The sequence below is a fragment of the Cetorhinus maximus genome, chromosome 25, assembly GCF_964194155.1.
Source record: "Cetorhinus maximus chromosome 25, sCetMax3.hap1.1, whole genome shotgun sequence".
In the NCBI taxonomy this organism is placed as follows: domain Eukaryota; kingdom Metazoa; phylum Chordata; class Chondrichthyes; order Lamniformes; family Cetorhinidae; genus Cetorhinus; species Cetorhinus maximus.
Genome location: NC_135903.1, coordinates 22,728,193 through 22,743,840, shown reverse-complemented (window position 1 = coordinate 22,743,840; position 15,648 = coordinate 22,728,193). Strand labels below are relative to the sequence as shown.

Below are 15,648 nucleotides of genomic sequence, written 5' to 3'. Positions count from 1 at the left end.
ACTCACCTTCTCCTCTTCTCTCTCCTCCCTCACCAACTCCTGGTGTCATACGTAGGGCAATCAACTAAAGGTGGGAGGTTTTGTTCCCTCAAGAGCATTAGTGAATCATTTGGGGTTTTATGCCAATCTAACAGCTTCAGGGTCACTTTGACTTTGCAGATTTTTTTGCTGAATTTGGGATCTGAATCAATTTCTCTGGATTATTCGTCCAGTACTCTGAATTTTTTGATCAGTAACCTTAAAATTAATTGGTTATGCATCTCGCTACTATTTGTGGAGCCATGCTGTGAGCCAATTGGCTACTTAACAGCAGTGGGCTGCAAAAATAATTGTCTGCGTAACACAATGTCCTGAAGAAGTGAAAGACACGATGTAAATGCAGTTCTTTCTTAATATTTCTAATTGTAGCGATAATAAGAACTTGCCTGATGCCTGGTTGCATGTCTGTTGTTTTCATCTTGTCTCTGTGATAATGCTCTGTCATCTATCTGCCTTTCACGTTGCTGAGCTCTAACCTGCAAAGGGCCGCCAGAAAATCAGTTAAACTCCACAAATCCCAGAAACAACTAGGTAAATATTACAGTGGCAAGTTGGGCAGAAGGCTGAGTAACTGGTTTCTAAATATTTTACCAAACAGCCTGAATCAGAATTAATATCAACAAAAATTAATAGGATTTTGGATCCCATCTCTCCATTATTTACTGAAGCGCAATGATTTAAAAAAATATATAGCCTATTCAGACCCCACTGGACATAACATACACATCACAGAAATAGGGCTATGCAACATCTCTATGAACATAGGTCTACATGTTAATCTGTAACAAACATCTTCCTTTTTCTCTCCTCACCTCCACCGCACTAGAGAACGAGCTGGAAACGTTGAACTACGGAAGATTCAACAGTAGCTAAAGCAAAATCATTGATGTTACATTAATTTGATTAGATTCCCTGTGCCAGGCCCAAACCATCGAAATACACAAACTCTTACCATGTTCCTCCAACTGTACTCTTAGCTAACTTCTGGCTCTCCCATTTAAGAATCCAGAGTTTGTACAGTGCTGGTAGTGGTTCTCCCAGCTCTGGAGAGATGGATCCCAGAAGTGCTAGTGTGCTTTCCATTATGTTTCTACCTTTGATTCAAAGGCAGCATCATAAAACTGGCTGAACAATTGATGTTTGTCATGCAAACACACAGCAGAAAGATTTTTCTAAGCACACACCTCTTCATCATCAACTATTAAGTATGCAGACCTTTTAGCACTGATGATACATCATAACATGGATAGTTTAGCACAAGTGCAAGCACAAACTCTCAAATCATTTTGTGGCACAATGCATGGATGCCACAATAGGTTCTTTAAGGTTTCATTGCGAAAGAATAAATGTATGACTGAAATGAGGACCATGACTTGAACTGTAATCTGAATTATTTTCAGCTCATCATTTTTTTTTCTTTATTCTTTCATGGGATAGAGGTCTTGCTGGCAAGGCCAGCATTCTTGCCCATCCCTAATTGCTCTTGAACTGAGTGGTTTGCTAGGCCATTTCAGAAAGCAGTTTAGGGTCAACCACATTGCTGTGGGTCTGGAGTCACATGTAGGTCAGACCGGGTAAAGATGGCAGATTTCCTTCCCTAAAGGACATTCGTGAATGAGATGGGTTTTTACGACAATCAATGATAGTTTCATGGTCAGCATTACTGAGACTAACTTCCAATTCCAGATTTATTAATTGAATTTAAATTCCACCAGCCGCCATGGTGGGATTTGAACCTATGTCCCTAGGGCATTAGCCTGGTCCTCTGAATTACTAGTCCACTGACTGCCACTATGCCACTGTCTCCCCACCCCATGATCATCATCGTGTGTGCTATGCCTAAAGGATAGATCCTTGGCTCACTGTAGGTGCTTCACCCCGAGCCATTTACTTAGCATTTTTTTTGTCAATACTAATTTGCCATTGGGAGGTCTTGTGGTGCAGTGGGTACCGTCTTTGCCACTGAGCCAGAAGCTTCAGGTTCGAGTCTCACTCCAGGACTTGATGGCTATGGAAAGCGTGTCCATAATGTGGCCAAATCAGGTCGATCAACCTGCAAATTCTTCCAATATGCGTATGTCAGGCAGTAAGAGCAGGAGTGTCTACTGGTCAGCCTTGCAGAGTAGTGTCCTTCAAATTATATCTCTGGCGACAGGCTAGCAATCTGTTCCAGGGGAAACTAACCATGGAAACAGACATAAGCATGTGCTTTGTCTGCGTCATGTGTCACTAGACGCAGGAAAGCCTCTAAGTGTAAGTCTAGGGTTTGTATTTGCCTTCCCCTCTCGGGGGCAGGGCAAGGAGGCAGATCCCAAGTCTACCTCGACCAGAACGTGAATTGAAACTGTGTTGTTGATGTTATTCTGAACCACATGCTAATCATCTAGTCAACTGAGCTAACCAGCCATCAGTTTCAACAGATGCACAGTAAACAATACACAATAAACCAATTTTAGAAGAAATGCAACTGTCTCGGTCTCTTACTGATCATCATGGCTTGAAACTAGACTTTACTGAAATGTGTTTAAAACCCATCATTTTTATTTCTGTTAGCCACCAAATCAGGGTAAGTACAATTGTAAAGCAATCTCAAAACCAACAAATGTTTTTTTTTGTGTGAAATGAAGGGCAAGGTGGTTACAGTAGTGAACTTCCCTGAGACCCACCTCCCCCATCTACCAAAAAAATGAGGTTATGAGTAATCAATGTCTGGACATGTTTCAAAATATAATGTAGAGTCCACATTACCTTACATTCATCTGCAGACAGATTATGGTACAATGGGCAGCCAGAAATGGAGAAGTGCCTTTCATGTTTTCCAGTCAAATGGCCTATGGTTAACCAGATAAGATAATCACATAATAAACAAGAATATAGCTCAAAACACACTTCAGCAATTTTTTACCCATGTGGTCAGATCTTGGATTTAAATGAATAGGTGTGTAAGCATTCCAATTTCAAAAATAATGGGGAAGCTATATTGTTTCTGTTTCTCCATTTAGGACATAGTGCACATACACTGTTATTGTGCAGCATGACTATTCATGAAACAAAGTACTCGGAAAACTCAGCAGGTTTGGCAGCATCTTTGGAAAGAGAAAACAGTTAATGTTTCAAGTTCAGTATGACTCTTCTAAAGTTCAAAGAAGAGTCATACTGGTCTCGAAACGTTAACTCTGTTTCTCTTTCCACAGATGCTGCCAGGCCTCTTAATTTTCCTACCACTTTCTGTTTTTATTTCATATCTCCAACATCCACACTATTTTACTTTTATCCAAAACAAAACGGTTCAACTTCTTGATTAACATTCACATCAAGCATTCGGCTGAACTAAATTCACAGAACCAGCCTTTACCCAAGCCATTCTAGCTTTAAAGTGCATGAAAAAATCTATTTGCAGGCTGAGACCCAGATGAATTGCAACATAGAGTATTTTTGAGACCAAAATTAGTGTATTAACTTTGAACTGTAGCAGTGCAGCATTAGATATTTATATAATCATGAACAATCTTGTTATAAATGGCCTCCAATGTGACTTTTTGTCTTCCATTCGAAGAGAAAATGGACAGAATGCAGTCTTTTCCAGTTACTTATGGGGCTCTAATTTTTAGCTTTTTCAAGTAACAGTGTTTTCACCTGAGTTGGAAGGTAATAGATTAGAATCCCCACCACAAGACATGAGCACATAATCTAGATAGGTAAGTGTGTGTGGAAACACTGCACCTCTGAAGGTGCTACTTTTTGGAAAAGATGTTAAACGTAAGCCTTTATCTGTTTGTTCAAGTGGCTGTAAAAGATCCTATGAGCAGAATTGAAAAGCAGAGCAATTCGCCTGGTTTCCTAGCCAATATTAATCTCTCAACCAATATCAGCAAAACAAAATAAATGGCCATTTGCAATTGTTTCCTGGCTGTTTGTGGGACCTTGCTGCATGCAAATTGACTGGCATTTTCTGACATTACAACAGTGAGTACACTTCAAAAGTACAACTTGTTTGCAGAGTGCTTTGGGATGTCCTCAGGACAGGAAAAGTACTATTTCAGTGCAAGATCATTCTTGTACTGCAGAACTAGAATGCAAATTTTGGGGAAAATGAAAATCATGCAATTCCATTCTGCCCTTCAACCAACATTTAATATATTCTCAATTCAGCTAAAAATCCACTAGGTGTCAGCACAGATATCAATATAGATTCTCCAGCTAGAAAACATACATCGAAAGCAAACCACAAAATGTTCATTAATGAAAGAGTTGTATCCAACCCAAACATGTTGTTCATTGCCACCATAATCTCTTTAAATGTCTAAAGAAAAAAACAGCATCACCATAATTAACTCCAGGTTTTGTACATGACTTTTCTTGATATTTTAAATACAGGCCAGTGTACTTTTACTGCATAAGCTGAACTCCTGCAGAGTTCCTTAATGTGGCCCTGTCTTAAAGAGCTTCTCCTCAGAGGGCAGACAAGAAAAAATAAATTGAAAAATAAATCAACCATGGCTACTCTCACATTCCCTTGGTGTCACTTAGAGCAGCATTGCCAGAAATCTTGGAGCAGCTTCTCAGCGTGCTCTCAAGATTAGAAGTGGATTTAATTAGGAGAAAAGCAGGATTAAAAAAAAGGTTGGAAACAAAATTTTATAATCAAATATAGCAATTCATTTTATTTTCTCTCCAAGCTGATTATGCCAAAACGGAACTCTAATAGTAATATCAACGGTCTTGAAATTAAGCAACACAAACGTTGATGCATCAGCACTCCATATGTTTGAATGAGATTCCTGGATTACTATTTAGCTATCCATGTTGGAAGAGTGCCTAAACAGATACCAGATCAGGCAGAATCAAGTTAAGCGGACACACATATACAAACACAAAATCTAGATTCACGCATAAAAAGGTGCTTGGTGAAGGCATCAATGGTACTTGGACTTCCAGGTAATCAATGCTTTCATAAGGGAATAAAATTAGTGAAGGTGGGAGTGGAGGGCGGTGAAGAGAGCTGATGGGGGAAACACACACTAATGGAAACCAATGTTCAGTGACAACCACCTTCCTTCGATTTACCTTTTAAGAATCTTTAAGCCATATTTTGGCCCTAGATAAAAGGTATGCTTGTCCCATCAGGCACAAACCCTCACCTGTTGCAACCAAACATGAAGTCAACTTGTAATTAACTTATAACTGGGGAAGCAAGCGACATAGCAAATTATATACACTTTATTACCCCCGGCATTCCAGGTCTTTGCGCTAGAAAGATTTTCTATTATATGATTATTTGTAACCCATTTCCTTTGCTGCACAACAGGAAACGAATCATGTGAACCCTACATTGTATCCTTCACAGGAAGGGCATAAAAATGGTTGGATTAAAAATGAAAATAATTATAGTTCTAAAGTAACACATGCTTTCCTGAAGATAGAGTCTATACACAGTTGAGAGTTCTATTCTGGATCAAGCAGCAGTATGCTTTTAACTGTTCACACAAAGAGTATGAGCAAAGTTCTTACTAGCATCATCTGGAAGAGTAGGGGGAAAAGAGGCATAAATTTCGAGTGCACCATTCAAGGTGTGGGGAGCTGGCAAAGGGGGCACAGGGCAGTGATACAAATCAGAGTGCGTGCTGTGATATCATCTCCTCCCCAAGGATGCGAGAGAGTCATGTTGGACCACGGTTGTTCATCGACACAAAGAGAAATAGCTGTAAAGGTTCGTAAGCAGGTAACATGCCACCTGTCCTAAACAGTGAACAGTGCTCAAGAAAGCCCAAAGAAAGTGGGTAAATAATTATGAAATGGAAGCAGATAAAGATGAACTTAACAAAATGGTAACATGTAACGCTTTGTCCATTGACAAAATATCTGTAACCCAGTTGTTCTCTTTCTAAGGTTTTCTAGAAAGTCTATAGAATTGACAATATTTTTCAAATGTTCAGCAAACATAGAAGCACGTCCTACCTAATGAATTGCAGCCCGGGGTAGGGCATTTCATATTAAAATTATAACTCTCGTGAAAACGGCGGCGCTTGGGCCTGTGAGAGAGGTCACTTCCAGAGTCTTTCATTGAAGCATCTTTTGCTATGCTCTCATCATGCGATGCATTTGGACTGGAAATGTCAATGTCAGATTCCGAGGATGGAGCATTGCCTGTAGGAGTACGTGGGGGAGACTCATCGTGATCAACTGCAGTTTTAGTATCTGAAAGTAGACAGAGAGAAAAAAAAGCTTAAATTAGTAATTGTGGCCGTATTTAACACATGCCCAATAAAATTTCCTGTTAGTATCCAGGATCTGAAAAATATTTATTTTTGAAGCATTCATGTAGTAGGCACCTTGTGTTTTCTAAATGACAGGGCTAATAATGAATATACAACTTCAATTTTTGAAAACAGACAAGTTGAAATGCCATGGCTCCACAGTTCAGGACATCACCAAGGTTGCAAATAATAAACTAAAACAAAATAAATGCAGTGATTAGGTAATATTATACTTGGAGTTTAAAAGCCATAAGAGAAATACTAAGGGAGATAAGCAGTTCCATGGTTTGGAAAAAGTTATAACAGGAGACTGAGGTAGTGTAGATTTCATGATTGGAGGGATGGGAGGAGGAGAAAAAATGTGCAGGGCAACAACAACTACTCACATTTATATAGCACCTTGATACGTCCCAAGGCACATCACAAAAGCATTATAAAACAAAGTATTGACACCAAGCCACATAAGGGGTAAAATTTTTAGCTCTGCAGGCAGGCGTGCACCCAACCCGGTAGAGTGTAAAATGACACACACTGATGTCAGGCGAGCGTCCTGACATCAAAGAGCAGTCGCACAATATTTCGTTCGGCGGGCGCATCGAAGTCGACAACATGCCCACCGGCAATTAAAGCCTGTTAAGGCCATTAAATGATCAATTAACTTGAATTTTTCACTGCCCGTCCAACCTTACGGTTGGCGGGCAGGCGAAAAGACCAAGTAGCCTTTGCACATTTTAGGAAAGCTCATCCACAGGTGGGATGAGGTTTCCTAAAGCAAATAAAATAAAATTAAAACTTTAAAACTTAATTAATAATATATCCCTGTTCATGTGACGGAGTCACTTGATAAAAATAAAAATGTAATATGTCCCCTCATGTGACATGTTTCATTACATTTTTATTTTGTTTTTTTTTAATATAACACCATCTCCCTGAGGCAGCCCTGTGCCTCAGGGTGATTACGAAGCATGCACTCGTGCTCGCCCAGCTTGCCCTCTCCCCCACCACCCCCAAGCTGCACTGAGCACTGCTGCTCGCGTTTCACACTGGGCGGACCTTAATTAGCCCACCAGCGTGAAATTGCCTTCTCGCCCTGATCGTGGGCGATGGCCAGCTTCCCGACGGCCACCAGCCACTGCCCACCCCTGCTGAGCCCGTGTGACATAGGTGAAATTCTGCCCAAGGAGATATTAAGTCAGATGACCAAAAGTATGATCAAAGAGGTAGTTTTTAAGAAGCATCTTAAAAGTCAAAAGTGAGGTAAAGGGACGTAGGGAGGGATTTCTAGAGCTTGGGGCCTAGGCAACTGAAGACAGCCACTAGTGGTGAAGTGATTACGATTGGAAATGCACAAGAGAACCAGCTTTGCTGTTCTCTAGTAACATAAGATGAGAATTCAGAGGGCCACCAAATCGAACAGCAAAAGACAAAATGGCAATCATAGATTAGGTCAAAAATTGCTCATCGCCCTGGAAGTTAAGAGTTAACAACCAGTGGGAAAGTAAGAGAAGTCTTTCTTCCACATTGGTCAGCATGAGCAAATTTTCAAGAAAAGGGAGTAAAACTGATTTAGGATAGTGCACAGGTCAAGAGTAAGTTCAGAGATATGCATCTTAAGAGTGATGACAGGGAAACCATGAAGACCAGAAACCTTACTGGAATTCAAATTCTAACAAGGATAAAACTTGTTACCTGTCAAAAATGGAACAATGGAGGTAGATTTTTTTTCTAAGAATACCAAGATTAAGATTTTGAGAGCACTGAGACAAAAAGGTCAGTGTTCGCAATGGGAAAGGCAGAAAGAAAGAATCACAAAGTTACAAGAGACAGTGTTAGCAAGGGATCAGAAGGAGTGGGACACGAATGTCAACAATAGATTAGGCCTGAAGAAAACCGATAAGCTACTTTATTTAATAGTAAGGTAAACATACAATGGCAGTTATGACTCACTTAATTCAAATGGTAAAATTTGTCTTCATGTAAAACAAAATAAAGAACATACTTCTCACATCAAAAGGTTATCTTAGATGACTTAAAGAATATCATTTCTGGTCAATCTCTCCTGCACTTTAACCTTTCCAGTCTTTTGTTAATAGGCTGCCTTGTTGCATTCCTTTCAAAAACCCTCAACTTCACTGCCCATGTAGGTCAATTTATCTTTACTGTTCACAACAGAAAGGAAAGACCTGCCAGACCTCTTGCCAAGCCCAGGGCCAACAACTGTTCAGCATAACGCTGCGAGCTATTTATAAATTATCTATATAATCTAATGAATTGTTTAATATTGACAGTCTATAAAGGGACCAGCTTCAAATCTAACTTAGCATCATAATTACCTATCATCTTAGATCTTTTTTTTAAAAACATGCAGGAATATTCAATACGTTAAAACATTTAAAGTATTTTTCCCCATTCGTTTCTGTAAAAAAAAAATGGATCCTAAATCAGAAAGCATTCTCCACTAGCATTTATGTTTCAAGCGGCCTTGCAGCCTCTCTAAGTGACATCATCAATTCACTGCTGAATCATGGATAGGTTTCTGCTGGATTCAAATTCTGTCACAAAGGTATTTCACGCCTATCCTGGTAAAATCGTGAGCATTAAAATGGTGTAGAAAACACTTCATTTACAAAACTTCCAAGATTTGGCAATGCTGAAAGAATCTCAGTGCTTTATTCAGCATTTTAAAAAATAATATATTATACACTTTCCAATGTAGCATAGACTTCTATAACCTTTTCAATCGCCTGCTATTTCATTCTCCTTGGTTCTTCTAATCTTAAATCCCCCAATCATTTATTCAACCTTGTTTCTTTCTGCTTTAATATCAGCAGCTCTAACCCAAGTCTTTGATCGTAAAGAAATCTCGTAGAACCGTTTTGCTTAATTACTTTATCTACTCGTAAGAGCTAAATAACCAACTGACCACTGTTTTGATTTTTTAAGCATGCCTGAAGCAGGTATAGTTTACTTTTGCACCTCTACCGGATTACAATTCCAAAGCAAGTAAACAAAATACATGAATTTCAAAAGCCTGGTTGCACCAGTTGCTTAAATGATGTTCCACAATCAGAGCAACTACAGCACTAACGTAGCATTTTCAAGTAAACTCGATATGGAGCGAATGAGGTGATTCAAGACAAATATGGTTACCATGGCACTGTAAGCCTCCTTTTGTGTGAAGCCAAAGCACAAGGTAAATGCATGCTGTCAGCAAAACAATAAACTGTACAAACAAGCTTCACTGAAAGCATGGAACAATTTCAAACATTTTCTTTACCAGCACAGTGAAGCTTAAGATAAATTCTAAGTTGGCAGACGCACCAAGTAGAATCCAATATTGAATTTAGTGGTAGCAGAATTGTTGAATTTTTTTTCCATGGAAATTACAGCACAGAAAGAAGCTATTCATTCAGTCTGCCTTTGTTAGCATGATTAAAAGTAACAAGACAACCTTTTACAACGAGCCTAGGCTGAGAGAACATCTAAGTTTTTCAATCCACCTAGCCTTTCAATCCATCTATAGTATAAACAGATTATCTAGGAAAAAGAGTGGTACACAGAGACAATGGGCCAGCACACTACTTTGCCAAATATTTTTACACCAAAGTTATTTTTTTAAAAATCCTTGTATGATAAATATTCCAAACCCAAAAAACTTATTTTCCTTCATATCCTGACAAATCCTGAAATTATTTACTCGGCTTGAATAAAACACGAGTCTCTTTATATTACTTTTTCCTACCCTCCCCCACCCAGCAAAACAAAATAACAACCACAATGGAATATCCTCATTTGCATTTTGATTAGAAAATAACCAAGAAAATCAAGGAGACCATCAACGTTGCTTCAGCAACAAGATTCCTTTTGTGATTGCTGTGTTGGATTAGTTAGCTGCTTGGCCTGGTAAAGTTACTGGGGCTGTGATGTTTTGTGGTGCATGACAGTCTCCCAGGAGTAAAAGCTGCACAAAAATGGGAGAAAGAATAAAGGAAGGCCAAAAAATTAGAACAAAGGAATGAAAAAATATTTGAAAGATAACATTACATTAAAAGTAAATCTTGAGCACCGGCACTGAACAGCAGAAAATATGAAATAGAATTTGAAAAATTAGCAGATAGACATGGCTTGCTATTTGATGCAATTTTTCTAAAAACAGAGGAACAATGTGTGGAGTTACTAAAAACAGTTACTGCTCTACATGAGTTTAATAAAATATTTTATTTTAGCTCACAAATTATGAACATAAATCAGCAACATGACATGGTCAGTTGAAAATATGACCCTGATCTTACCTTTGTCTGACAATTCAACTGCATGCTCTGTTTCTGATCCAGAGGACCGAGTCTGTCGCAGTGGGTATTTCTTAGGAGTGACTGGGGTTGTCTGCTGCTGGCTCCGTGTCACCCTTCTTGTAGCATAGGCAGGTTCATCTGAGGCATATGATGGTATCTGGCGTACTGGGCTAGAATCTGCATAAGGTTTTTTTAAGACAAAGTCAGGTCCACAACATATTAGGCTAAAAGGGATAAAATGCAGTTAGCTCTTACAAAATAAATGAAAATCAAGGAGGTAATTTGAGTGCCTAGCTTGCATTAAAATATCTTGCAAACTTGTAAGTAGTGCTAATAATTAATAAGCAATTTTACTTTGAAACAGGCTATAAGCAATACTTAATAGACCACTAGAGCAACTTGAAATTAAAAATCAGATCCATCAATTTAAAAAGTAGGCTTTATGTACAAGACATTACATAGGTCAGAATACGCAGATCAATACACTCAGGTTTAGGTTTAGATCTTTCTATTTAATCCAGCAAATAACTGCCAAACCATGCACGATCACGAACTCCAGTTAACTTTGGGACCAAGAGGTTCCAGAGGGTTTTCAAAGTTGAGTGGTTAAAACCATGATCCATTTTATCTGTGGCCTTGCTGTCTTAGTTACCAACTGGTACTGCACTTTTCATAGGTTGGGAAAAGGTCAATCTAAAAACAAATACCTTGCACAGTATATGTGAACCACCTCCAATGATCATTCAGATAATCCTACTGTGAAGTTCAAGCTTATGTTTCATAAGAACATAAGAATTATGAGTAGCAGTAGACCACATGGCCCCACGAGACTACTTTGCTATTCAAAACCATTGTGCCTGATCTTTGTCCTCAATTCCATTTCCTGTCTGCTCTCCATATCCCTGATTCCCTGAGACACCAAAATTTATCTACCTCAGCCTTGAATACACTCAACAATGGAGCAACCACAACTCTCTGGGGTAGGGAATTCCAAAGATTCACAACCCTCAGTGAAGAAATTTCTATGGGTAACAGGCCATCACTGGTACCTCAACCACCAAATGACCATTATTCATAAGCTAATCTACTCATTGAGTGTCAACAAGCATGTGAACTGCAACAGACATGCCCACTTTCCCAAACTGATCATTAGGGACACGGTGTCTCAACCAAATCCAGCCTTATTCTTGCAAAAAGGCTGTGAAATCTCCAGATTTTTCTGCTGCTGACATTTGCACTGGGAGCAGGGGTCAGGACTAGGTTTCTGACTCTGCTGATCGGTGACTTGGTCACAGAGAGCAACTTTTTTTTCAGAAAGGGGTGAATATTCCACATGGGTAAGGTTGGAGACTGAGAGCTGGGGCGACCGAACTATTATTGTCCCTTTTTCTCCCTTGCCTTAGGTACTGCAGAAGCCTTAGGGGATTATCTTATAATTCTGCCCTCTCCACTTCACTAACACCAAGCTTTTTATTGTTCTTCACTTCTTCACTATTGATGGTCCCTCATTTAGCCCCCAGTTCTCTCCACCCTCTCAGCTTTATAAAAAAATCTCTGAAATACTTTTCTTCCATAGTATCGTTCAAATCCCAACCTACTGCTTATTTTTAAACTTTCGTCGCCTACCTGGTAGTCACTGTTTTGCACGCTTCAATGTGAAGCACTTTGAACTGTGTCCTTGCATGAAGAGTGCTGCAGACTTGAAGACTCAGCCCTTCAAGCCTGCTCCGCCATTTATTAAGGTCTCATTTTAATCTCAACTCCACATTCCTGCCTACCCCCGATAACCTTTTGCCCCTTGCTTGCTAAATTATTTCAATATATTTCAAATGAAAATTATGATTGAAACTGGTAATTGAAACATTGACAATTTACGAGTGGGGAACATATATACAGTGACAAACCATTCTGAGGCACATGCGGATTGGACCAAAGTTCTTTATTTGACAGTTGATATTCATATGTTCAAGTAATTCAAATTATAAGTGATAATAGTTGCTCCACTGTATATAAATGCATTTTTATTATATTATCACACTAGGCTAGATCAGGAGGCAGGTGTTTGTCAATAGTAACATGGTGGGATGGCAGATCTTTCTTTAACACATGGGGACAACAGGTAGGATTTTTTTTTAAAAATAGATCTGTATGAAGCACTTTTAGAATTCTGACTTGTTAGAGATTAAGTAAGCCACTAATGAGGTTTATAAATCAATCTACATTGCTGTATAAAAAATAGAAACTCATGATTTTTTTACCAAATATCTTGTTTTTTTGTTTTAAAAAGTTTTAAGAAATGATGAGGTTGGCATTATTGCTGTAAATGACATCACAATCATGTCCCTATCCATCATCAACACAAGCACTCCAGCACAGATCATCACCTGGAGCAGAATCCAGGAAGAAATTGCCCTTATTAGGGGTACTGAGGTCAATTGTATCACCCATCTCACTAAACCAACTGCAACCACCTAACTAACACAGGCTAAAATCAAACCTGAGAACTTTTTGATATATATGGTTTAGCTATCCATCAGTTGAACAAGTCATTTGGAGATCTTCAAGGCTCTTTAGCTTCACCATACAAAGAATGTTTTATTGTATTAATTTTGCATCACTTTTTTTGACTCTGTAGAAGAAACTGCCAGTCTGATGCTTTTAGACAAAACTTTTGGTAGCAATTAAATCTTACTTAATTGTCCTCCTCTTCTTAATGTAACTCTTCTTAATTTCCTTTTACCTTGAGAACTCTGGCTGTTTCGTAATGAAGATCTGGTTAATCTGGTAGATCTCCGTGGTTGCCCATCACTCTCAGAGCTATCTGTATGGTCCAGATCAGCAGAGAAGTCAGAATCTTCTGTGCCCTCAGAGCTGCTGCCTGCCTGACGCTGAAACGGAATGCACAAACGATCAATTGCTTAAAAAAAAATCACGCTCTTAAAACAGATATGTCCTCAATAGTTAGCCATTAGAAAGGGAAAGGGTTGACAAGGTCACTTCATGTTCTATTTAACTAATGACCTAATGTAAATAAGTTATTGTGCAATTCCTTTGGCTATGCTGCCAAGGTGAAATCCAGATCAAGGTAATGGGATAAAGTTTCCTTCCCTAAGGGTCCTACATGAAATTAATTTGGCTACTCTCAACTTAATTCCTCATGGGAATAGGCACACAGCAAAAAACTGCCCATAATTTGACACAAATTGGCAATTCCACTCGAAAGGTCCAAACAATAGTGAGAAAGAAAAAAGTTCAGAGTAGCAAAGCAGGGTATGGCATATTGTTGGTAGAAAGATATGTTGTTGGAGAAGAGCAGAATTTGCTTTATTATATATCTAGCAAATGCCACACTTGACTCAATAGCCCTGAAAGCTTACAGCAGATTATCAAAATGACATTGTTATGTTGCTTAAGTGTCATCCTTTACCTGACAAGGACAAAAACACCGACATCAGGAACTATCCTTTCTCATCATTCTTGACCTCTTTGCAGTCTTTGGCATAGTCAACCACAGGACTTTCCTCACAACACCTCTTCTCGTCTAGCTTAGTGTGACTGCCCTTACTGGGTCCTACTCATATCTATCCAATCATAGCATGCCCAGTAATGGCTTACCTTCCCAATCTTGGACATTTATCTCTGGAGTTCTGCTTCAAAAGTCAACCCTTGGTTACCTTCTCTTCCTCACTGATACGCTATCCTTTGGCAACATCATCCATAGACAGGGGGTCAGCTTCCATTTATATTGACAACAATCTAGCTCTCCCTCCCTGGACCCCTCTAACGTCTGTGGTGTTGAATGGTTTATCTGGTGACCAGTCTTGTAAGAGCCACAATTTCTTTCAACTTATTAATAACTATGCCATCATCTTCAAGCCCAAGCCTCAAATTCTGCACCCTAGCCACTGATTCCATCTCCATGGTCACTGCTTCAAGTGGAACCAGACTATCTGGTTCCTGTATCTCCTACTTAGTCACAAGTTGAGGTTCTAACCCTCTATCTTCTCCATCACAATGACCATCTACTTCCTACTTTGTAACAATGCCCGCCTCTAACCCTGCCCACCTCAGTCCAACTACTGCTGCAATCTTCATCCTTCCCTTCTTCAACTCCAAACTCAACTAGTCTAATGCTCTCCTGCCAACCTCCCATCTTTCATAAACTTTTAAGCTCATCCAAAGCACTACTACCATATCTGAGTCTACATCATTTTTAAAAATTATTTCATGGGATGTGGGCGGCGCTGGCGAGGCCATCATTTTTTTATTGTCCAAGCCTAATTGCCCTCGAGAAGGTGGTGGTGAGCCACCTACTTGAACTGCTGCAGTCCATGTGGCGTAGGTACACCCACATTGCTGTCTGGGAGGGAGTTCGAGGATTTTGACCCAGCAACAGTGACGGAACAACTATATAGTTCCAAGTTAGGATGGTGTGGGGCTTGAAAGCGAACTTACTGATGGTGGTGTTCCCCATATCCCACACGCCTATTATTCCTGTGATTGTCATCATACATTAGCTCCAAGTTCCACATGCCTTGATTTAAAATTCTTATCCTCATTTTTAAGTCCTTCATGGCACTGCTGCTAACCATCTCTATACCTTCAGGCCTACATCTTTCCAAAAACTCTTGTGTTCCTCCAACTCTGGTTTGTGTTTTCACCCACTCCCTTCAACCCACTTCTGCCCCTACTGCTATCATCTAGAATTCCTTCCTGAAATCTCTCTGGCTCCAACACCTCATTTTTCTTTACCTTCTTTAAAATCCAACGCTTCGAGTAAGCTTTTAGTTGCCTCCTAATATCTCCTTCCTTAGCTTGAAATTGACCTTCGCCTGATTACATGTGTGTGAAGTGCCTCTGGGTGATTTTTTGCATTAAAGGTGTTATATAAACAAAGATTGTTGTAATGGTCTACAAAAGTAAAAGAAATGTGGTCAGTGCTGAAAACTGCATCTAACACTTGTTCCCACGTTTCTTGTTTTTACATAGATTTCAAACATAATATCTCCACCAAACCACTACAGAATCTAGTCTAATATCAAGTCAAAACTGCACAATAA

General features: G+C 39.3%; 1 protein-coding gene across 10 annotated transcripts in view; it reads right to left on the bottom strand.

Annotated features, from left to right (window-relative positions):
* The window catches only part of kat7b (K(lysine) acetyltransferase 7b), a 102,326-nt gene that overhangs the window by 64,977 nt on the left and 21,701 nt on the right, over positions 1-15,648 (bottom strand). For 6 of the 10 annotated variants that reach the window (XM_078529619.1, XM_078529624.1, XM_078529622.1 and 3 more), the window contains 5 exons: positions 13,329-13,476; positions 10,589-10,765; positions 5,998-6,237; positions 2,788-2,870; positions 426-515 (listed from right to left, as the gene is read on the bottom strand). In XM_078529619.1, the coding sequence (XP_078385745.1) occupies positions 426-515; positions 2,788-2,870; positions 5,998-6,237; positions 10,589-10,765; positions 13,329-13,476 (738 nt within the window). The remainder of the gene's footprint in view (positions 1-425; positions 516-2,787; positions 2,871-5,997; positions 6,238-10,588; positions 10,766-13,328; positions 13,477-15,648) is intronic. The other 4 variants (XM_078529629.1, XM_078529628.1, XM_078529626.1 and 1 more) reach the window with 1 other exon arrangement.